Here is a 25,090-nt window from a genome sequence, read left to right as displayed (position 1 = left end):
CACTGACAGGCAATAATGCGATCAGAAGATCGCATTGTAAAGTCCCCTAGCGAGACGAAAAAAATTCATTAAAAAATAGATTACAGTAAAAATGTAATTAAATTTTTTCATAAAAATTGGTTTTATTTACTAGGAGTATAAAAACAAAATACAAATATATGGTATTGCTGCGATCATAATAACAAAAATCTATACATATTTGGTATCGTCGCAATCGTACTGACCCATAGAATAAAGCTAACATGTTATTTACACCGCATAGTGAACTGCGTAAATTATAAACGTGAAAATCAATGTTGAAATTGTTTTTTTTTCCAGAGACACGCAGGACCCGCTGTCACTGAACCCGTCAGTCCCGCTGTCCTGACGGATACAGGTTGCAGTGCTAGATACAGCTGCTCTGTATACAGGATACAAAGTAGCTGTGTATCAAAAAGTTAAAATATCTTTGAATAAAAATATAATTACAAAGTTGCACTAATTGCACCGATACACGTTTTATATATATACATACAAATATTCGCCAGGCACAACATTCGATAAAATATTTGGGGATTTAAGTGTGCCATACTTCAGACACGCTATACAAATTGAATTACCCCTCCTAATACAAAAAAATACAACAGGAATTGACCAGATGGCATAAGTTTTATCCTCATTGGGAAGAAATCATCTTTAACCCCTTCCCGATATTTCACGTATCCATATGTCATAGCCGGGTAGGGGAAGTATGGAACAGGCTCACGGAGTAAACCCGCTCCGTACTCACAGTAACGACCGCGGCATTTAAATAGTTAGAAAGAGGGGGCGACCCCCTCTAGCAGCTCATCGCGCCCCCCGCAATGCAATCGCGGAGTGGCGATGGTTACTATGGCTGCCTGGGGGCCTAACAAATGCCCCCAGGTCCACCATCTTTGTGCTCCTATTAAGACCTGCCTCTGGCATCATACACTCCTCTTTACAACGCCCACTTGGCCATATAGTAAAACACGCCCAGTTGTCCATTGAGAAACTCATTAGCATAAAGCTAATAAAGGTCATAACTCTGTCAAAAATTATCGTTTTTCTAATTAAAAAACACTGATGTAATCTACAATACAGCGCCGATCTCATTATGTAGAAGATAGGGCACTTATAATGTGGTGACAGAGCCTCTTTAAATACACAGTGGCTGTGTTTTTTCAATGCCTTTTTAATGACTTTTGTTGTGTGATATCACGCTGCAGCAAGTTATCCGAGTCAAGATAAAGATGGCTACATCCGTACATACACGCGATCACATTGTTTGCATTTAATGGCATAAATTACATGATGCTTAGTACAATTTGTATAAACTCATAGATATCATAAGTACTTTTTAAAAAATATTTTTTTTGGGGGGAAAGTCACGTTTTGTTGTTAGCGACACTGTAGAAAAGACTTGTGACAACATGTAACTAAGAGATCTCATCCTCTAGGTGACCCAAGGGCTGCCTTTACCCACAATTTGTGTCAGGACTGGATCCGGATTTAACATGGGTTCATTTTATCTGAATAATTTTTTGATATTTCTCCAAACTTTTGGCTCTATGCCGTTGAAGAAACCGGTAATTGATCTCTCGTGCTTCAGTATTTATTATTAAACAAGATGGATTCTTGTGTCCTTTGTTTTGATGCCCTTCTTAACATCCATTGTTAATATCCTGTAAAATGTAATCCACGGTCAATATTTATACATTGGTTGTGAAATGTCTTGTCATTTGAGCAGGCTACCCTAGTTCTTATAAGGTCCCCTGTAGGTATTGCCTATATGGTGTGATCTGGGTGACAGCTCCTAGCATTAAGGATGGTAGTGCCCGAAGAGGGTTCACAAAATGTTTCCTTTTCTGTATTACAATTCCATCCATGGATGCCGAGCCTGTAACATTGTAAATTAAATGTATTGGTTTTATTGTATTCCATAAATGGTGGTACAGACGCCACATCACGACCCCTAAACAAAAAAAGATCGTTGCTGTAGCGTCCATCCCACACAATCCACTCGTAAAAGGGATTATTGGCTGAAAAATTTTTCTCCCACCATGTCATAAACAAATTGTCCATGGAGAGGGAGAATTTTTACCTCATCAGGGCGTCTTCTGTCTGCAATAAAATAAAACTATCAAGGCAGAAGTAATTATGTGAGCGCAGATACTCCACTGACATTAAAATAAATTCTTGTAGACATTTGGAATACCTGGTATATTTCCTCAAATGGAATTCCATTGCCTTGATTGCTGGAATATGTGTTATGCAGGCAGGCCCGCCATCAGAAATTTCTGGGCTTCATACAGTCAGTGGAATTCCATTTGAGGAAATACATCTGGGTCCCCCATTATTAGGGTATTTGGGGAGTTCGCAACGGAAAGTCGTGGGATGGGAGCAGGACGCAAAGTGCCAGGGACTCTGTGAGCGGGCGGAGGAGTAGGCTAAGAGAACGGAAGGTGGCCGAGGCGGGAGTTGTGCCAGAGTGGATTTGACGCTTGACCGGGGTCTGGGGAGGGGAAGGGGAGAGAGACCGGTTGGAAGGGGACAGAGGCCGGTGGAAAGGGGAGAGAGACCGGTGGGAAGGTGGGAGAGAAGGGGCAACATAAAAAAATAATTAAACTGAATCTACTGCATTAAAACAGAGTCACTCACCAAGTTGCAGAGCTGGCCGCTGCTTCTGGCCCCTGCATGGGTCCCATTCCTTTCTACAAACCAATTACCACTGATCATAACCTTGATGAGCGGCGGCTGCCCACTTTAAATTACTTTTGTGGCCAGGCCCCTGACAGTAGTACCAGCGGTACTACCATGATGGCAGGCCTGTTTGCAGGGGTACTAGCCAACTACGTCACAGATAACCCAAGTTTCAAGACCATGCAAAGTTATGGATTTTTGGCATCCCATGGAATATGGGAACAATAGGGAATTCTATCAGTAAGTATTCTGCCTGTTTCTTGGCTAATACACCTAATCCAATTCCTTCTTCTAGCAGATTTTTTAAAGATACTTTAAATGCGGTGCTTGGTTTCACCACAAGTTTGCGATATGTCGATTCATTGTCTAAAATGGTATGAACGTGTCTGGGATATAAACAGGAATGTAGAACAACTCCTGCTCCGTGCACTCCTAAGATTTGGAGGACACAGTTATACGCTGGATATATGGTGAGCACCTCTGTGTTTTCACCTTTAGTCCTTATGTGTATATATGAACCTTTTAGATGGTTAATCTTTACCCGCTAAGGTGGGAGAGTTGGTTCCAATGCCTAGTTATGGTGGTGTCTCTAGACTGGAGTGTGGTGTCTGAGGAAGTAAAGGTCCTTTTAGACGGCCCGATACTGACCATGAAAACAAGCGCCGATTGACGATACATCGTGTTACAAAGAGCAATCGTCGGTAATGTATGGGGGCAAACAATCGTTACTACACCCAGACACCGCACCGATACGCCAGTCCAGCTGCCTCCGGACACTGGACAATATTGCCGGAAGCAGATGGCTCCGACTACTGCATAGCGGCCGTTCGGCAGAACTGCAGCTCGGCCTCTATTCTTTGACCTGAGCCATCTGCTTCCGGCAGTGTTGTTCGGTGCCGGGAGGCAGCTGGAGTGGCGGATCGGTGCGAGGTCCGGGTGTCGGGCACGCACTCATCATATACTGATGACCTATCCAGTGGATAGGTCATTAATTGTCATAACGTGGAAAACACCTTTAATACTGGCGTTTCATACACCAGCCCTATTAAACAGTTTGCTGGAGTAAGATGCAACACATTTATTAACAGGCGAACGACTCTTAATAAATGTGTCGCATCTTTTAGCTGCAACGCGGCCTGTCATCAGTACTTTCTACGTGCTGCGGCCTGCTGTAAGAGCCTGAGGGGATCCGGGAGGGAGAATCGGAGTGGTGAGGTAAGTACATTTTTAAAATGTATTTTATTGTCTGATTGGGGGGTGCAAACAGTCTGATTGGGGGGGAGGTATGGGTCTGGCACGGACCTTTGCCTTGTTACGCCCCTCAGAGATAAATCTGGGCCACACTATACATATAGATTTCTGCTATAATTTCCATCAGTTACTGGCGTAAATTATTGTAAAATTGTTGGCCATTTCTGCTGAGCCCCGCCCATTTTTTGGCCCCAAAAATTTAGACTTTTGTGAATTTTCTACGCTAGTAAACTGTTGTAGAAAGGTTAATATATTCCCCCCCAAAGGCTACAGACCGTAATACAATATATATTTTTTTCGTTATCAAAAATTTTTATTAGAAATTAAACAGAGCAGATAAAACATTTTCACAAAATTGCAAAAGTTTGCACGCAGTGCAATACAATAAAGTCAAACTGTAGAAATTGTTACAGAGATATATGAACAATGGTAGGAGGTAGCCTCCCAAAACAGAGAAGTAATAGGAAGTAAATAATAAAATCTAATGGTAAGTAACAGTCCCATAACCATAGCAGAAGTAGTGCAATATTTAGGGAAACCAGTCCCAACACAAATAGCAATGACGGTTAAGTGCAGATTTTAACCCCTTAACCCGTTAGTGACCGGCCCATCGTGTTTCTACGTCAGTCACTAACGGGTCTTATTCCGATGCCATCATGGCCGGCCTTAGCTATGTGCGACACGTGCGGTCGCACAGGGCGCCGGGCGCCATGCTGTAAGGGGGGCGCCAGTGGGTACAAGCCGAAGAGAGGAGAAATTTTCCTTCCTCTTCACGGCTGTGCAGGGCCGCCATCAGGGGGGTATTACTGGTACTCCTGTCAGGGGCCCGGCCACATGGATGAAGAAAAGGGGCCCGCCCGGCTGCCGTCGCTCCCCCCTCGGACTTTTGCCCCCGCCCACCACAGCGCTCACGGGTCCCCACTCGCAACGCTCGCGCCCCGCCCCTAGCAACGCCCGCGGCACCCCCCTAACAACGCCCGCGGCACCCCCCTAGCAACGCCCGCGGCACCCCCTGCATACCTGTTGTAGCTTCACTGGACGGGGAAGATGCAGCATGTGCTGAAGCTCCGTGTGGAGATCCCGCTCCCCAGCTCCTCTACACTGCCGAACGGACCTGCAGGCTGGTGAGTATTTTACCCTATCCATCCTGCTTCCCATCCCCCTGACCCAGTTTGTAGTATGTATAAAGTTGATTAAAATGTTTTTTTTTCGTTTTCCTAGCGGTTTTTTGCCGCGATTTTCGTAATCGCGGCAAAAATGGCGCAGTTTTGCCGCGATTATATAAAAATCGCGGCAAAACCGCGTGATTTGTGCCGCAATTACGAAAATTGCATAAAAAAAGGATACAAGACATAAAAAGTGCTGTTAGGCTATATTCTCACAGTGCGGTCAAATCACGTTTTTGCTGCGATTTTGCAAAAATTGTGGCAAAAAAATGGGATTTCCCCGCACTGTGTAACTAGACTAAGGCCTTATTCAGAAGGCCGCGTTCGGTCTGTGACATACGGAGCGTGTATCGGCCGTATTTCCCAGGCTGACCACAATTCATGGAGCCGGACTCCTAGCATCATAGTTATCAGTGTTGCTGGGAGTCCCTGCCTCTCCGCGGGAATACTGTCCCATATTGTAATGATGCTTTCAGTACGGGACCGGGGACAGTATTCCGACGGGAAGGGAGGGACTATGATCATAGATGACTGTGATGCTAGAAACCCGGCTCCCTGAACTGTGGTCGGTCCGGGAAATATGGCCGATACACGCTCCGTATTTCACAAACCGAACATGGACGTCTGAATAAGGCCACTTACTTGCCTCCTATTTTTGGTGCTGATTGCGCACTGAAAATTCACTACAAATTACAATATAAGGCCTTATTCACACAAACGTGTTATACGTCCGTGCTACTAGCGTGATTTTCACGGGCATCGCACGGACTTATGTTAGTGAATGGGGCCGTTCAGACTGTCAGTGAATTTCACGCCGCGTGTGTCCGCTGTGTAAAACTCACGACATGTCCTATACTTTGCCCGTGTTTCGCGCAGCACGTACCCATTGAAGTCATTGGGTGCATGCAAATCGCGCACGGCACACGGAAGCACTTCCGGGTGACACGCGTGATTCGCACTACAGTAGGTAAAGAAGTGAAGGGAAACCTAAAAGCCTCTCCTTCTTTACTGTGTTGTAACATCAAAACAGAGTGTCATAATGATGCCGGCTGCGCGAAAATCACGCAGCCACGCACCATATGCTGCTGACACACCAAACTTTTGCTTGCGCAAAACGCAGCGTTTTTTGCGCGTGCAAAACGGACACGTTCGTGTGAATAAGGCCTAAGGCGATAGTCAGACTAACGTGTGTGAAATCAGACGTGAAGAACGGCCGATTTGCAGCCGTTCGGGACCCGTTTTCACAGACTTGAGTCTATTGAGCGATCCGTGAAAACGCACAAAAATAGGACATGTCCTATTTTTTTACAGGCCCTTCACACGGTCTGTTAGAACAGCGACCATGTGAATAACCCCATAGAAATACACGCAGCCGTGTGACGGCCATTAAAAAAAACATCCTTCACACGGACGATTAACACGTTAGTCTGAATAAGCCCCAACTCATGTGAATGGGGTTTGTCAGAACGTCATGCACGTGCAGCATTTCACCCCACAAATAATTTTTTTCAGCTTCCCAGTACATTATGCGGCACAATAAATGGTGCCATGAAAAACTACAACTTGTACCGCAAAAAACAAGCCCTCATGTAAAAAAAATAATAGCTTTTGGAATGTGGAGAGGAAAAAACAAAAGTTAAAATCCAAAAAATGGCTGAGAAGGGAAGGGGTTAAATAAGCTGCATGCCTATTAGGCTATGTTCACACAATTCGCAAAAACAGTCTGAAAATACGGAGCTATTCAAGCGAAAACCGCTCCTGATTTTCAGAAGTTTTTTAAGCAAACTCGTTTTTTTCGCTGTGTTTTTTACGGCCATTTTTGGAGCTGTTTTTCTATAGAGTCAATGAAAAATGGCTCCAGAAACGTCTGAAGAAATGACCTGCACTTCTTTTTCGCACCCGTTTTTTTACGCAGCCGTTTTTTTCTCATTGAAATCAATGGGCAGATGTTTGGAGGTGTTCTGTTCTGATATATCAGACGATTATGGCCAGAAAAACGGCAGAAAATAAGCTGTGTGAACATAACCTAATGTTGCAGAATTGTAACGTATTTCATCCTTTACAATGTAAAGGCTTAATTTGCGGTAAATCCCCAGCAAATTCTGTAACGCACACATTGAGGTAATGTGGTGCACAAAATCCGTATCAAAACCGCAGGTAAAATCTGCACCTAATAGTGCTTTTTTTATACATTTTTAGGTGCGGTTTTTACTTTTTGATGCAGAAATAGGTGCAGGTTTTATGCTGCAGATTTTTATTTTATTTTTAAACTAGTCAGAAACAATTCGCAAGCGGAAACGCAAGATAAAGAGACATGTATCATATTTTCAAATACGCACCGCAGGTCAGTTTTTGTGCAGAAAATGCGACATGTAAATGAGATTTCTTGATCTCATTTACTTTGCTGGTCCTGTATTACACTGCAGATTTGCCGCACGAAAATACCCACGTGAGTACCACAATTTCCGTTGCCCACCCCCGGTAATGGAGGGGGGCCCCAGACATCTTGGCTGTATGGGGCCCAGAAATTCCTGATGGCTGCCCTGTCTATAATAGACAGAGGTTGGCATAGGACGCCAGGGACATTGTTTGGCCTTTTCTGGAATGATTGATAAATCTGAATTACCCTGTATAGTAGTAAAAGCAATTGTTTGTCAGCTGATTGCATCCTTTACGCGGCAAGAAAAATGGTCGCTTCCCGGCAGCACATCTACCTGTGTAAATAGGAGATGTGCTGCCAACAAGATTCAAAATGTAATACAACATATGCACAAGGCATACATATGCACCATTTTACATTATTAATTCCCTAAGGTGACATGACTGTACTCATTATATATAGTACCAAAATGGAGAACACTGAGTCTAGAAGTCAAATATAAAATACTCATTTTTATTCCATCAATTCTAAAATATTACATACAATATAAATTAAAAAATGAATCTACACAGATGAAAGAAGCATCGCCAAGCAAGAAGAATATTACATAGATATTCAATGTTGGTATATTACAAAATGCATGGTATGGAAAGCACAATATAAGGCTGGGTTCACACGACCTATTTTCAGGCGTAAACGAGGCGTATTATGCCTCGTTTTACGCCTGAAAATAGGACTACAATACGTCGGCAAACATCTGCCCATTCATTTGAATGGGTTTGCCGACGTACTGTGCAGACGACCTGTAATTTACGCGTCGTCGTTTGACAGCTGTCAAACGACGACGCGTAAATGGACTGCCTCGGCAAAGAAGTGCAGGGCACTTCTTTGCCACGTAATTTGAGCTGTTCTTCATTGAACTCAATGAAGCACAGCTCAAGATTTACGAGCGTCTCAGACGGCTCGCAAAATGCGAGGAGGAGCATTTACGTGTGAAACGAGGCAGCTGTTAACAGTCTGTCTTTTCACATGTAAATGCCTCTCATCGTGTGAACATACCCTCAAAGTGCATAGTGCCGAGCAAATATCAAATGTTGTGCATCCTACGAAGGAAATATTCTACAGAGACTGTCATTAGTCCCCAAAAGGATTAAATATATACTAAGCACTGTAGTGCAACGCTGCTCTTAAAGTTCCCAACTCACAATATAAAGTGCGAAGTGCAAACAATTCCAATGATATAGAGCGACATACTAACCCGTCATGCTAAGTCTCGAGGTTGGTGTCCTGCCTGTTTTATCTGTGTAGATTAATTTTTTAATTCATATTGTATGTAATCTTTTAGAATTAATGAAATAATAATTAGTATTTTATATTTGACTTATAGTGTTTCTATTTTGGTACAATATTCAAAATGTATAGGGACAAACAATCATATTAACAATCGTATTAACAATCGTTCATCCCCACACTTGTGATTATTTCTCTGTATTAATGGAGCAACTGAGTGCCGATTGATATGATGTATTGTTGCCCAGCGCTTGTATAACGGGCAGAATATCTGCTTGTGTAAAAGTAACTTTAGTGACAGCGGCAGGCCACAATATTGCAAGCAACTAATTGTATTACTTTGTACTACAGCTGTATCTCTATAGTTAAAGTACATTTTTTGCAAAAAAATCTCCATGTAGCCCAAGCCTTATTCATACATTTCCAGGAGTAATAACATAGGTAGGGTACACCACAGAGTTCCAAAAAAGATGCTCTAAAATTGTTATCTCATAGGGAATACAAATATATACTAAAACAGACATGTCAAGAGAGCCAATAACTTTTTAAATCCTGTGACTAACAGGTGACATCTCCTCTTATTGGAGTTATTCTCCTTCCTTTTCCTTTGCAAGTATACATTAGCCAATGTCTGGTATAATGAAATTGCAGCTTGATTAGGAAATATGCGGAACCCTCCATCACCTCCATTGGGTCTGAGTTGTGGTCAATAATCCCACCGATGCAGAGCCTAAGAGCGGTGCAGAGCCTAAGAGAATCTGATTCTGGAACCAAATAATGTACTGGAAATTATCATGTATCTGCTGTTTAACATTCAGTGGCAACTGAGCAATAAAACTTCCCAGGTATCAAAAAAATGTTGTGTGCGTTGTTTTTTGTGGAGGGCAGTATCCGTCCAATCCATCTTTAGGAGGAAAGATAGTTTTTCCAAAAGGTTTGGGGCTCCCATTCTAATCAAGTTTGTAGTAATTGGGTTGATGTGTAAGAAGATCCTTTGTGCCAAAATATTTGTATTCTTGGGCAGGCACAGAGACAATGGAACAGGTTGGTGTCTGGGGTTGACGGTGGGTCAATATGCCTATCTGGAAGCCTTAGAGAGGTATGAGATATGTTTGGTGCCTAATGTTGTGTCTCATCTCCCTGAATCTTGTAGATGGTAAAAACTTATAGGCATAATCCTGAGCGTTTAATGTAGTGTTATAGAATAAGCTTGGAATATCTCATTTCCATTTCGTATGTGTAGCTATAGAGTCAGCATCGTCCAAGTGTTTATGAAGCATTTTCTATTGTCTAGTGATTTGACCTTTCTGGGCATCATGTTTGGAGAACCACCCCTATAGCACTGGATTCCATTCTAGATCTGTCCATTTAGGCAGGATGGTTTAAAGGTAACTGTTAGGGTATGTTCACACGCAGTGGTTTCAGACGTAATTTGGGCCGTTTACGGCTCGAATTACGACTAAAAAAACGGCTCCATTACGCCTCCAAACATCTGCCCATTGCTTGCAATGGGATTTACGGTGTTCTGTTCCCACAAGGTGTCATTTTACGCGTCGTTTTCAAAAGTTCAAAAGTTTTATCGGGCGTTATTTATTTGATTAGTTGTGGCTGATTAGGTGATGGGCACTTTGAGTGGCCATGGGCCCCACAGGAGCCTCAGGCCCCAGGCCCAAACCGGCCATATTATAATTCACCACTGTATGTTGTGCCCCCTCCACCCCTGACAAGCAGTTAGGGGTATAGATTGGTGGGAGCAATTAGTGCCTTTGTAGGACAATGGAAAGATACCCTCGTTTCCACATGCCTGTTCTACCAACAGTCTCTCTCTAAAATAGATAAATGTATCTTGATCTTATGGTTATAAACTGATTGTCTATTTTGGACAATCCCTTTTTGTTAGAAGGGTCCCAAAATCATAAGCTGACTACAGGGCGTCCAACTGCTGGGAATTACAGCGATCAGCAGTTAACAATGGAGGACTCCAGCAGCAAGTGTTATACTCCCCTGTTCATGTAATGCCGGGTCCTCCAGAGTGACTGATGCTCCTTGTAGCTGCTATATGCTTCTAAACATCGAATCTCCCTCTGTTAAATTAGAGTTTGGACGCATTTTTTTAAAAGACTGTGGGGTAAAATTTACCAAACAAATTGCCCTAGGATTCTTAAGTAAAAAGTGGAGTACACGGCGTAGGCCAAATTTATTATATATTTTGGACACTTTATGCACCTCCCTTGAAGGGGCGTGGCTAAGAAGTGTAGGTAAAATGCACCAATTTTATGAACAGCGTGTGCCATTTTGTTTTGGTGCAAAATGTTGATGCAAAGTACAGCAGCTATACGTGACATTTTTATTTATTTAGTGCAATTTGAACCATTTTCACTGTCTTATAGAATTATTAATTTTATGACATTATTAATAAACCCCTCCCGTTTTTTATTTTCAGTTTTGGCTCCTTACCATTGGTCGGGGTCCATTTGCAGCATATAAATACGGCCTTGCCATTTTTGGAAATAAAATTAAAAGCTTCAGTACTTTCCAGGATTCTGGGAACTTTTAGAGAATTACAGGTCACGTAGTTTGCATTGAAGCGGATTCACTTTGGGAGTTCTTCACTTTCATTGTAAAAAGGTCTTATGAGCTCTTGCCCCCCCATAAAAATTCCAGTTGGTTTGATTCTGGTGACATGGACTACACATCCAATAAAGTATCATGATGCTCAGCATTCTGCTCCTTAGAACAGTACGCACTAAGAATTTTGGCAGACTAGAGCTAAAATAGCTGGCACATGAAAAACACCATTACCAAATGCTTTAAAGTAGATCTCTGTGTTTTGTAATTTTGTAGTTTTTATGTCCAAAATTCTGTGCAGATTAATTTCTCAATATATCTTTATAGCGGTTTCAACTTCGCTTTTCTGATACAGAGCTCCAAATCCCCTGCATAAACAAAGGTTTAAACATAACATGCTGGCAGCCTGGTGCCGCCACTAGAGGGAGCATTAGAGCTAACTGCATACTGTATTATCATTGAGTTCAATGTGTTAGGCCTTGTCCACACAGTGCAGATTTGACGCAGACTTTGCATGTGTTTTTTAAGCCAAAGCCAGGAATGGAACCTGAACAGAAGAAATGTATAAAGAAAGGCCTCATGGGTCTGCTCTCCTGGATCCAATTCTGGTTTTTAGCTTAAGAAATAAATGCAAAATCTGCATCAAATCTGCACTGTGTGAACAAGGCCTAACAGTACGCAGTTAGCTCCTAAGCTTTTTCTAGTGGTAGCTGGCTGCAGGTATCCAGCATATTATGTTATAAATCTATGTCTATGCAAGAGATTTGGAGCTTTGCATCAGGAAAAACTGAGCTTAGAACCACTATAAAGAAAGAGATATAAATAAATGCCAGTTCAAAAATAAAAATTAAAAATCCCCCTATGGGATTAAAAAAATAAAATTAAAAAGTAATGAAAAAAATGTAATGTTAAATAAAAAAACTTTGTAAAAAAAAAAAATACACACAAATGCACATTTATTACAATAAATAAACTTTATTAAATATAAGTCCCAAAACATAAAATAATACACACATATTTGGTATTGTCATGAACGTAACAACCTGCACAACAAATTTATGGTATCATTTATAATGATCAGTGATAAAAAAAAACTAATAAAAAGCGGAAACACTTTTTTTTCTGCATTTTTTCCAAAATGAAAATGAATATAAATGTATTGATAATATAAATGTACGAAAAACTAGCACCAACATAAAGTATAACACGTCCTGCAAAAAAACACAATGTATCATACAACTACGTCAAACTAAAAAAAAAAAAGTTATGAGCGCCGGGATGCAAAAAAGAAACATAAAAAAATAGTTTTGTCCTCAAGCTCACAATTGGCTGCCTTTAAGGGGTTAAGGAAGTCTGGTCTGGGGTCTGTATTTATTTAGCGGGTCTTGTCGGGGGTCTGTATTTATTTAGATGCATGTCAAAGATTCACAGTGAGCAATAAGAATTTAAGGGGAAGCAGCGCACGTACGAGCGCTGTGGTCCCTTCAAAACAGCTCAGCTGTTTTATAAAATAGCTGAAATAATATGGAATTTGAACCCAGGATCATATGCTGGGGGGCGACCAGAAGGGCAACATATGGACTGGCGGCTCCCTAGGCGGGGTTACTGTGGCAGGCAGACAGGGCTGGCCACGGTAGGCGGACTTGCCCGCATTAAGAGGTGGGGTGCCAGGGGCACGTGGGTCCCGGCTCCTGGAGTGCAGTGCAGTGATGATATTGGGCTCCCCTTTGTTGTATATTAAATTTTGGTCAATAAAGTTGGCATAAGCCACAAAAATGTTTTATGATGATATGCTGTGTATGTTTTTTTTATTTTGGGATTAGGAGTAATGGAGTCTCTAGGGTTTAGCATGGGCGATCCTTACTGTATACAGGGCCGCCATCAGGGGGGTATTAGGGGTACTGGTGTGAGGGGCCCGGCCAAACCTAATTGAAAGGGGGGCCCGGCAACTGCCGCGACTTGCCATTAGTAGAAAAAAACGGGCCCCTGCAATGGGGCCCATTTTTTTCACCACAGAATGTCGTGAGCTGCGGGCCCCCTTCTTGTCATGGGGGCCGTCGAACCGCCCGCGCGCGCGCGACCGATCGCGCGCACAAAGGAAATCCCGCCCGTGCGCACTCACAAGCGTCCGCGAGCACGCACCCACGAAAGCCCGCACTCGAGACCGCCCGCGAACGAAGCGCGCGCAGCCGCGGACACACACATGGACACAACTTACCTGGAGCCTGGCTGGAGGTGAAGGACTGGACGTCTGGACCGAAGACATCATCTGAAGAAGACTGGAGTGGGAGCAGCTCTTCAGACACAGTGAGTAAAGTGTCTGAAAGTGCTGTTTATGTATGGCCCTGTTCACACAGAGTATTTTGCAGGCAGAAAAAATTCCTTACAGAATTTTGAGGCAGATTTTGACCTGCCCACACTATCTTGCCGCTTTTTTTGCTGCGTTTTTTGCCAGCGGCGATTGAGGACAGCAGACAAAAACGCAGCGAAAAATGCATTTTCTGCCTCCCATTGATTTCGATGGGAGGTCAGAGGCGGAACCGCGGCAAGAAAGGACGTGCTGCTTTTCCTTTTTTCCGCGACTGGCTCCCATTGATTTCAGATTAAATCAATTGGAGGCGGTTTTGGAAGTTTTTTGGTGCTGATTCTGACGCAGTGTCCGAGTCAATATCAAGGCCCAAAAACTCTGTGAACTGGGCCTTATTGTTAGGGCTTATTCAGACGAACGTGTAATACGTCCGTGCAACGCGCGTGATTTTCACTGCACCAAATAAGCGGTCACATGGGATGAAACGTCATGACAGGAGGCCGAGCTGCGCTAAGAATAGAGGATCGCGTCACCAGGACTACGGCCGGGGTAAGTCTAAACTTTTTTATAAATTTAAAAAAGTGCCTTTTTTTTTCTTCTCATTTGTGATTTTTGCGGCAGAACCGCAGCATTTCCGCAACAGAGGAGCAGCGATTCCACAGAATACATTGACATGCTGCGACTTAAAAAGCCACACTGCAGGTCCATTTTTTTTTGCAGCGTGTGGATGAGATTTGTTCAAATCTCATCCACTCGGCTGCGACTGTGATACGCTGCGGATGTTCCACAATAAAATGTGTTGCATAAAATCCGCAGTGTTCATGCCTAGTGCGTTCCTACCCTAAGGGGGGATTCACACGAGCGTGATTTGGCAGCGTGTAGGGCGCGTGGTTTTCGCGCGGCACGCAATGCCCTATAGAAGTCTATGGGGCAGTACACACAGTCCGTGTATTTTGCGCAGCGTTTGCTCGCTGCGCAAAATACGCGACAGGTTCAATAACTCTGCGTATTTCACGCATCACGCACCCATTGAAGTCAATGGGTGCGTGAAAACCACGCATGTCGCACGGAAGCACTTCCGTGCGAACTGCGTGTTTGCGCAACAGCTGTCAAAAGGATGAATGGAAACAGAAAAGCACCACGTGCTTTTCTGTTTCCAAGCATCCAAACGGAGTGTCTTTGCGAGGAGCGAACCCCGACAACCGAAGCTAACTTCACCGGGTTCGGCCAAACTCGTTTTGGCCGAACCCGGCCAAAAAATTTCCGGTCCGCGACGTCGGGAGACATTCACTGTGCATGGTGCTGAAAGAGTTAAACTGTTTCAGCACCATGGACAGTGACTTGTGATCCCAAAATACATGAACCTGTAAAAAAAAAACGAAGTTCTAACTTACCGATTACTCCTGTCTCCTTCCTGCAGTCCGACCTCCCGGGATGACACTTCAGTTCAAGTGACAGCTCCAGCCAATCACAGGCCAAGCACAGGCTGCAGCCAATCACAGGCTGCAGCGGTCACTTGGACTGCCGCGTCATCCAGGGAGGTGGGGCCCGATGTCAAGAGAGGCGCGTCACCATGGACGCGTCACCAAGGACGCGTCACCAAGGCAACGGCCGGGAAGTTCTCGGTAAGTAGGAACTTTATCTTTTTTTTTACATGTTTTTCGCTGTTGTGTTCGGCATTCACTGTCGAGGGTGCTGAAAGATTTAGCTCTTTCAGCACCTTGGACAGTGACGGGCATCGACAAGCCTCATCTCTATGATGCCGGCTGCGCGAAAATCACGCAGCCGCGCATCAGACACGCATGACACACGCAGCTGTCAAATGGTTTTTGCGCTCGCAAAACGCCGCGTTGTTTGCGTGCGCAAAAACGCAACGTTCGTGTGAATCTGCCCTAAGGCCGGATTTACACGAGCGTGCGTTTTGCAAAAGGTCCATAACAGCTCCGTGTGTCAGCAGCGCATGATGCACGGCTGCGTGATTTTCGCGCAGCCGCCATCATTATGACACTCTGTTTGTAGCACGTGGTACTTTTCTGTTTTCATTCATAGTTTATACGGCTGCGGAAGTTTTGGGCAGGATTTTCACGCACCCATTGAGTTCAATGGGTGCGTGATGCGCGAACAATGCACAAATATCGGACATGTGGTGAGTTTTACGCAGCGGACTCACGCTGCGTGAAAATCACTGACAGTCTGCACAGCCCCATAGAGTAACATAGGTCCGTGCGAGGCGCGTGAAAATCACGCGCGTTGCACGGACGTATTACATGTTCGTCTGAATAAGCCCTAACAATAAGGCCCAGTTCACAGAGTTTTTGGGCCTTGATATTGACTCGGACACTGCGTCAGAATCAGCACCAAAAAACGTCCAAAACCGCCTCCCATTGATTTAATCTGAAATCAATGGGAGTCAGTCGCGGAAAAAAGAAAAAGCAGCACGTCCTTTCTTGCCGCGGTTCTGCCTCTGACCTCCCATTGAAATCAATGGGAGGCAGAAAATGCATTTTTCGCTGCGTTTTTTGTCTGCTGTCCTCAATCGCCAGCGGGCAAAAAACGCGGCAAGATAGTGTGGGCAGGTCAAAATCTGCCTAAAAATTCGGTGCGCGATTCCAGGCGGTCGCCAGGGCGCATGCGCGATCGGTCGCACGGGCAGCGGTGTTTGACGGCCCCCATGACGACCCCCATGCTACCCAGGGCCGTCATCAGGGGGGGTATTAGGGGTACTGATGTGAGAGGCCCGGCCAAACCTAATTGAAAGGAGGGCCCGCAGCTCATGACATTCTTTTGGTGAAAAAAACGGGCCCCATTGCAGGGGCCTGTTTTTTTTCTACCAAAGGCAAGTCGCGGCAGTTTGCCGTGCCCCCCTTTCAATTGGGTTTGGCCGGGCCTCTCACATCAGTACCCCTAATACCCCCCCTGATGGCGGCCCTGGGTACCATGATATAGTGCTGGACGGAGTACCGTTAACAGGCGGTGCCACGGTAGGGGGGCCCAGAAAATTTAGCTGTAGGGGGCCCTGAAATCCCTGATGGCGGCCCTGACTGTATATGACATCATTGGAGCAGTCTGCATAGTATAAGGGCAGCAATGTTTACACATCATGAATCCAGCAGTATATATTATATATACTACATGCTTACTGTTGTTATATTACTAGAGGTAAAGGAACTGTGGAGGTGGAACAACATGGGCAATGCCTGTCCTTCTGGGGTGTGTAACACTGTAATATTTAGAAATAAGATTAATGTTTTAGTATACATCCCGGCTCCACCAACACAACTGATTTTTGTGAGGCCATTTAGTGTTGTGTTCTGGGGTCCTATATTTTCCATGTATGCCCCGTCATGAGTTTATTGTGGGCACTACTATGCTTTGCCACGCCCACATTGCCTGTCCCTACTTCTAGCTACAGTTTAGATTGCTGTGCCCCACCCACATACAGTTCCGTTGCTCCGCCCACTGAATGTCACTATAGACTAGTTGCTTGGCAACAGACTTCTTAAGATAAGATTCCATGTGATTTCCTCAGTCTTATCTATTCCAAAACCATGGAGAAGGTAAATAACCTAATCCTCCAGCCCCACCCCCTGTAATACATGAAACCCAGGGGAAATGATGTCATTTGCTCCATGTATACCCTCATCTATACCACAATTTCTACATTATTTCAGAAAATGTATTAGCCGTAGCAAAACTATGAAGATTGCATCGGCAGATGTTTCTTGTAATTGTTCCTAGGAACACGTGCTGTAAGGCAATAGTGCTGAGCACTGATCCACCATACTTTATACTCCTTACCATTATATCAAGTATTGTCTAGTTTTAACCCTTTCACTTCCTAACCTCATTATTGGTTCCCCTCAAGTAAATAGATTTTTAGTCTGAGACTAGATCTTAAGTTTAAACTTCATTTTATCTTCAGATAAGAAAACTTTGTCCGGAAGGATTTCTCTGGAACGATGAGAAAAAAGCACTTGAGTTCTCAAGGTAAGAACAGACTCCACAGTCTCCAGGATTTCTGTTTCAGACAGTAGAAAGATTCAATAAAGATTATTAGCTCTCATTCTCTATTATTTTTATTCAGTTAATAGGTTTATATTAGGTATTTGCTTTGAGGCAATTTTCTAATTTATGTCTCAGCTAAAGTGTCTTCAAAGATGGAGCTCCCCTTTAACCCCTTCCCAACTTCCACCGTATATTTATAATGGAGGCCAGGTGGGGTGGTGTATTGCAGGCTCACGAGCTGAGCACACTTCATAAAATGAGCGTGATGGCTGTATGTTACACCCAAATCTTTACAGTAACTAACAGGATCCCGCTCGCTTAACCCCTTAGATGCCAGGGTCAATAGCAACCGCTACATCTAAGCCATTAGAATAAGGGGGCGTCCCCTCCGATTTCTTTTTGCCCCCTCTTGATGAAAAAGCGGGGTGCTAATGATTGTTATATCAGCCTATGGGCCTAATGAAGGCCCCAAGACCTGACATTTTTGTTTTCCTATAAATACGAGCCTGAAAAGAACATAATGTGCTGCAATACAGTAACATTGCAGTATATCATGGACGCGATCCAAACATCACTGGTTCAAGCCCTCTAGGGGGACCAATACAAAAAAGTTAAATAAAGGTTCTCTTATATACATAAAAAAAATTAAGAGTTTAAAAAACTTCCCTTTACCAATTTTCCTCCAAAAGCAATGTAAAAAAAATTAATATAACCGGTATCGCTGCGTCTGTAAAAGTATTTAACCTGCACCGTGAACGCAGTAAAACAAGAAAACAAAAACGACTGAATCGCTGCTTTTTGTTCATCTCATCTCCCACAAAAATTGAAATAAAAACTGATCAAAAGGTTTTATGTACCAACAAAAACTGGAGCTCATCCTGCAAAAAAACATGCCCTTTTAGGCTATGTTCACACGGGGTATTTTGCAAAGTTTTTTGACGCGGAAACCGCGTCGCAAAACTCGGCAAAAACGGCCCGAGAACGCCTCCCATTGATTTCAATGGGAGGCGACGGCGTCTTTTTCCCGCGAGCAGTAAAACTGCCTCGCGGGAAAAAGAAGCGACATGCCCTATCTTCGGGCGCTTCCGCCTCTGACCTCCCATTGACTTCAATGGGAGGCAGGAGAAAGCGTATTTCTCGCTGTTTTATGCCCGCGGCGCTCAATGGCCGCGGGCGAAGAACGGCGCGATAATCGCCGCGAAAATCGGCGTGCAGGGAGAGGAATATCTGCCTCAAAGTTCCAAACGGAATTTTGAGGCAGATATTCCTCCCCCAAAATACTCCGTGTGAACATAGCCTTAGCTGCTCAATTGACGGAAAGATAAAAACGTTATGGCTCTCAAAATATGGTGACACAATTTTTTTTTATTTTTAACAATTACGTTTTGTTTTTTTAAAAGCAGTAAAACTTAAAAACAACTATATCATTTTGGTTTTGCCGTAATCGTACTGACCTGCAGAATAAATTTAAGATGTCAATTTTACTGCATGGAGAACGCTGTAAACATGAAACCCAAAAAGCAATGGAGGAATCACAGGTCTTTTTTTTCCCCCTTTCTACTCCACAAAGACGTTTTTTTCCAGTTTCCCAGTACATCATATCATATAATAAATGGTGCCTAAAAACCTACAATTCGTCCCGCAAAAAACAAGCCCTAATACGGCTATATCGATAGGAAAATCAAAAACTTATGGCTTTTCGAAATTGGGGAGGAAAAAACAAAAATGGAAAAAATGAGAAGTGGCTGTGGAGGAAAGGGGTTAATGGTACTTGTTATTTGCTTGGTTGGCTTGGGAATGTCCCGGTTTCTCAGTATGGATGATCTTTATATTACAGGAATTTCACTTTTCTATTAGATGTCATTTATTACATGTCACTGGCAGAAAGTACAAGAAAGTTCCTTTAATCTGTAATGAGGGTCCGGCATCCTTCATCAATACATTTATGGTGGGAATTATTCTCCAAGATAATAAGTCACTAGTGCTCCCTAGGTTAACCATTTATGACCCCTAGCAGACATGTCAGGGGCACTTAAAATGCTGGTACTCTTGACCAGGATGACAAGGCAGCCTATAGTCCTCAGTCTGCAGGTCGAGACCCTTAAAGACACTTCAGAGTTCATATAGGTCTGTTCTAGCAATAAACGCTTACATCAGATGCTTATATAGTCTCTTATAAATACCTGTAAAACTCTTCTCTTATACTATTACTTTAGGTACAGCAATGTGCAGATGAAAAAGATGCCCCCTCTCAGCAGCAGCAAATTCATGGGCTCCAAGGAGACCCTGATGACGGTGAAGTCAGTCCGGCTTCAGGAGAAACCGTCAGACAGGTAGTTACATAAGGTCGTCATACATAAATGCAACAAACAGAAATCTACAGCGGATTATTAGATGTATCATCAGATACTGCAGTTGGATTAGCGGAGTAAAGGTCCTTTTACACGGGCAGATTTCCTGCCGGCTACAAGCACTGATAATAATATGTTGATCTGCGCTCTTTTAAAACATTTAAATAAATCAAACATCTTGTGGTATGAACAAGCGTTGATACAATATACAATACTTCATCCCCATACAGTTTCCATTTTGTCGGCAGCACATCCCTTGTTTCCACAGGAAGATGTGCTGCCACCAAATGATGATTCTTTTGACTGCATAAAAGATGCGATCAGCCAACAACAACAAGCGTTTGCTGGTTTGTTAGCTGATCGTTGCCATTTTTACACTGGGCAATGATCGGTCGTTCAGCCGATCATCTGCCCATGTAGAAAGCCCTTAACAAAAGTTTACACGTTCTTTCTTGTTACATTCAGAGGGCTTAAAGGGGTTTAAATTGATGGACTATCCTCAGGATAGGCCATCAATATGTGATCCGTAGGGATCCGACACCTGGCACCTCCACCGATTCACAGTACGAGCAGTGGGCCCTGCGGCGCCTTCAAAACAGCTGATCGGTGGGGGTGCCGGGAGTCGGACCCTGACAGATCACATATTGATGGCCTATACTGAGAATAGGCAATTCATTTTATGGGACTGGAAACCCCCTTTAAGCCTAGTCTGACACTAGTGCTACTCACACAACTGATGGGATGTAACAGTTTAGGCAATCCTAAACATATTCAGCTTTAGTTACATAATACTGGACAAGTATTTTAAGCTGCAGAATGTCACCACAAGGGTTATTCAGGGTTCTTTTCAGGGCCAGATTAAGATTGGTGGGATCCCCAATCCCACCGCTGGGACCCAGTCCCCTACTTGCCCTGTGTCACGCCACCACCATATCTAGGTGATGCTTATATAGTCTCTTATAAATACCTGTAAAACTCTTCTCTTATACTGTTACTTTAGGTACAGCAATGTGCAGTTGAGCAAGCTGCCCCCCCTCAGCAGCAATAGCAGCAGCAGCAAATTAATGGGCCCCAAGCAGACCCTGATGACGGGAAAGTCAGTCCCACTTGAGGAGACCCCGTCGGGCAGGTAATTTGAGTATAGTCATACATAAATGCAACAAACAGAAATCTACATTGGATTATTAGGAGTTGTAACATCAGATACTGCAGCTTGTAAAAGTGTATATGTGTTATAGCTGAGAAATCACATTCTATGTATAATTCACTTAGTCTTAAAGAGACAGTAAGAGATTATTTTACTATTATACTCTTACGTTAGATGGGGACCAGGAGATAAATCTCCTGAAAAGACCCTTCCATTGAAGAGGAAACCTGAACTGGAGACTCTGAAAGACGTCAAGAGTGAGTATTATCCATGTGACTTATGCACCATGTGTCTGTTCCATCAAGACTTTGTTGAGGGGACAAGTGTATTTCCCTGAAACCCGTAAAAGACCCATTAATTTTCTATCAATTAACTGGGTAAACAGCAGATCCATCTTACTTGTCCATTCTCTTCCAGGAATGGCTTTAACCTTGATGGAAGAACAGGAACGTCTGTGTTTCACATGTGATTTTGCCTCCGTCTTCGGGTATGTCGCTTCTACAAAACTGGCAAAATATTCTATTCTCATTGACCTATAGATCAGTGCAGGGCGGACACAAACAGCAGAGGGCTCCTGAGCAGGAACAATATTTGGGCCCCTTGTTCTTCGATTTTTTTTTTATATGGCTACTAGGCCCTCTTACCTACTCGGCCCCTGTGCAGCTACACAGGTCACAAAAAGTAATTCCACCCCTGGATCAGCGATCCTGAGAACCTTAGAATAGTTATCCGGGAGTATTTAAAATACAGTAGGGCAGGCAATGGTATAAAATAATAAACTAGCAGGTATTCAACCTCTACAGTGCCCCCCCCCCCCCCGCTCCAGCACTGAGGTCCTGTTCTTCACCGCTTTAATCCGGTAAGCTCCTGCAGCAGTCACGTGCTGCTCATTAGTAAAGGCTGATGCAAATGATTGGCTGCAGCTGCACATGAACGATGAACAGCATGTGACTGCTGCAGGAGCTTCTGGGACTGGAGCGGTCGAGAACAGGACCATAGTGCCAGAGGGAATGTTACTTCAGTGGTTGAGTAACTGATAGTTTATTATTTTATACCATCCCCTGCCCTGCTTCCTTTTATGAAGGATTGGTTGAAATCAAGCCTATTCCCCTTTTGAAAGATATTATTGTAATTGTTTTTGGCAATAAACCTCAGAGGAGTATTTTTGAGCTTACTAGCAATGTATGTGTCTCTTACTTCTCTCCGATATATATATATATATATATATATATATATATATATATATATCGATATAACCTATGATCTGGATCTGGATAAATTCCCGGAGTGACTGTCTGTTGGAACACTCGTCTAAAATTTCACTCTACTATATTTTTAGCCATAACTTGCTCAACAGATCTGATCAGTGACATAAAAGATCCAAGAATATGAGGTGGAGTCTTGTTTTAGGCTTCTCTTCATATTATTACTTGGTGTATGGGCTACCCGAGAAATTCCCACCTCAGCTTTATCCACTCAGAATAAGAAGTGTGTGTACAGAACCCCCAGATAACTTTTCCACTGTTCCTTGGACTGTATGGCTGGTGAGGGGCGGTAATGGGATAGAAACAATTGTTGTAATTCTGATTTAGGGTTGACGGTGAAATCTGCAGTGACCGATGGTTGACTGACTGTGTTGTAGAGGGGCGACCTCTGACTTCCCATACCAAAGACCATCCTGATTGGTTACTATGGACAAAACCTCCTCTTTCTGTCATCACTGGTTCTCAAAAATTAGGTTCTTCATATTTAGTGTCTTACATCAACTATTTTAATTTTTATTTAGATCCAAGGAACTTGATGATTTCCTAGTGGCTGTGAATTATTACATGTATTGTTTTCTAATGAAACAATCACAAGACAAAAGGCCAAAATCTCTACTGCCGTAAGTGTTTGTCACGTTCACAAGTAACAGGTTGCTGCAGATTTTCTGTCCGGATTTGCATTAGCAGCAAAGTAGATGAGATTTTTTAGAAATCTGATCTACATGCTGCTGACATTTTCTGCACAGAAATTGATTTTCGGTGCTTATTTATAAATGTGCAGCATGTCAACTTCTGCTGTGGAAGTACACATGTTTGTTGCTGTTTTCCTGATTAAATTCAATGGGGAAGAAGAAATTTGCAAGTAAATCCTAGTGTTGCACATGTTGCTGTGGATTACCTGTGGATTCGCAGCAAAATGTGAAAGTTTAGATAGTTCAATATGTTAAAAAATTATATATATTCATCTCCTGTAGTAAGGGGGGATTCACACGAGCGTGTATTCGGTCCGTGCGGGCCGCGTGGTTTTCACGCGCCACGCATAGCCCAATACAAGTCTATGGGGCAGTACAGACAGTCCGTGCTTTTTGCGCAGCGTTTGTTCGCTGCGCAAAAAGCGCGACAGGTTCAATAACTCTGCGTATTTCGCGCATCACGCACCCATTGAAGTCAATGGGTGCGTGAAAACCACGCAGGTCGCACCGAAGCACTTCCGTGCGAACCGACTGAAACAGCGCACCAGCTGTCAAAAAGATGAATGTAAACAGAAAAGCACCACGTGCTTTTCTGTTTCCAAGCATCCAAACGGAGTGTCTTGGAGATGAGCGAACCCGGCCAACCGAACCAAACTTCACCGGGTTCGGCCGAACTCGTTTTGGCCGAACCCGGCAAAAAATTTTCCGGTCCGCGACATCAGGAGACAGTCACTGTCTATGGTGCTGAAAGAGTTAAACTGTTTCAGCACCATGGACAGTGACTTCCGATCCCAATATACATGAACCTGTAAAAAAAAAACGAAGTTCTGACTTACCGAAAACTCCCGGCTTCTTCCTCCAGTCTGACCTCCCGGGATGACAATTCAGTCCAAGTGACAGACAATCACAGGCCAAGCACAGGCTGCAGCGGTCACATGGACTGGCGCGTCATCCAGGGAGGTGGGGCCCGATGTCAAGAGAGGCGCGTCACCAAGGACGCGTCACCAAGGACGCGTCACCAAGGCAACGGCCGGGAAGTTCTCGGTAAGTACAAACTTTTTCTTTATTTTTAACAGGTTTTTCGATATTGTGTTCGGCATTCACTGTCGAGGGTGCTGAAAGAGTTAGCTCTTTCAGCACCTTGGACAGTGACGGGCGTCGACTAGCCTCATCTCTATGATGGCGGCTGCACAAGAATCCCGCAGCCGCGCATCATACACGGATGACACACGCAGCTGTCAAATGGTTTTTGCGCACGCAAAACGCTGCATTGTTTGCGCGCGCAAAAGCGCAACGTTCGTCTGTATCTGCCCTAATGCTTTCCTGTCCCCGTTGGTCTGTGTACATCCGGCCTCTAGCGATGACGTGTCGTGACGACACGTAACTGCTGCAGCCAATCGCAGGCTGCGGCAGTCACATGTGACAACTCTGGAAGGCGGGTCTACAAAGACCGGCAGAAAAGCGTTGCCAAGGGAACGCCAGGGGAAGTAATTGTAGTAGCATTTGACACCCACAGCAGGGAGATCCACATGATTTGGTGCGGATTTGCCACTGCAGATTTCCCTACAATTGTCAGCAGATTTGCTGCAGAAATCTTCTACGTGTGAACTTATCCCAAAAATCTGGTCATGTAGAGCTGAATTATTTGAAAATGTCACCAAAAAAAAAGGGGAAGAGATCCTATTATCCATAATGCTGGGATGGATCCTCACCCCCTCTATAAAGGCTTTTCTTACAATGCTGCTTGTTTGTGTTTCTAGGAGCCGGAGACCTCCAGAAAAACTGGCAGAGAAGTCAGATCTAGAGAAGAGATCAGAAGCAGCACTGAGACATCTCACTGTCAGATACTCTGCCCTTAATATTGGACAAGAAATAAAGGAGCAGCACCACATGGCATTTGAAAAGTATGTTATCTTTTGAGAATTTACTCAAAATGTGGTGTCTTATGTTTTGGCATTTAGGAATAT

At 43.8% G+C, this 25,090-nt stretch overlaps 1 protein-coding gene across 2 annotated transcripts in view; it reads left to right on the top strand.

Annotated features, from left to right (window-relative positions):
• Nucleotides 1–25,090, top strand: part of LOC142728758 (protein phosphatase 1 regulatory subunit 36-like) — a 70,738-nt gene that overhangs the window by 41,422 nt on the left and 4,226 nt on the right. Inside the window, exons 1-8 of one of the 2 annotated variants that reach the window (XM_075849135.1) lie at nt 17,132–17,220; nt 17,586–17,650; nt 19,885–20,001; nt 21,020–21,148; nt 21,341–21,423; nt 21,584–21,653; nt 22,953–23,051; nt 24,884–25,027. In XM_075849135.1, the coding sequence (XP_075705250.1) occupies nt 17,212–17,220; nt 17,586–17,650; nt 19,885–20,001; nt 21,020–21,148; nt 21,341–21,423; nt 21,584–21,653; nt 22,953–23,051; nt 24,884–25,027 (716 nt within the window). In that variant the 5' untranslated portion in view covers nt 17,132–17,211. Of the gene's footprint in view, nt 1–17,131; nt 17,221–17,585; nt 17,651–19,884; nt 20,002–21,019; nt 21,149–21,340; nt 21,424–21,583; nt 21,654–22,952; nt 23,052–24,883; nt 25,028–25,090 lie in introns of those variants that run through there. The other variant, XM_075849136.1, reaches the window with a different exon arrangement.

The sequence above is a fragment of the Rhinoderma darwinii genome, unplaced genomic scaffold, assembly GCF_050947455.1.
Source record: "Rhinoderma darwinii isolate aRhiDar2 unplaced genomic scaffold, aRhiDar2.hap1 Scaffold_69, whole genome shotgun sequence".
NCBI classification, from domain to species: domain Eukaryota; kingdom Metazoa; phylum Chordata; class Amphibia; order Anura; family Rhinodermatidae; genus Rhinoderma; species Rhinoderma darwinii.
Note: the sequence above shows the minus strand (reverse complement) of the source record. Positions and strands in the feature narration are given on the sequence as shown.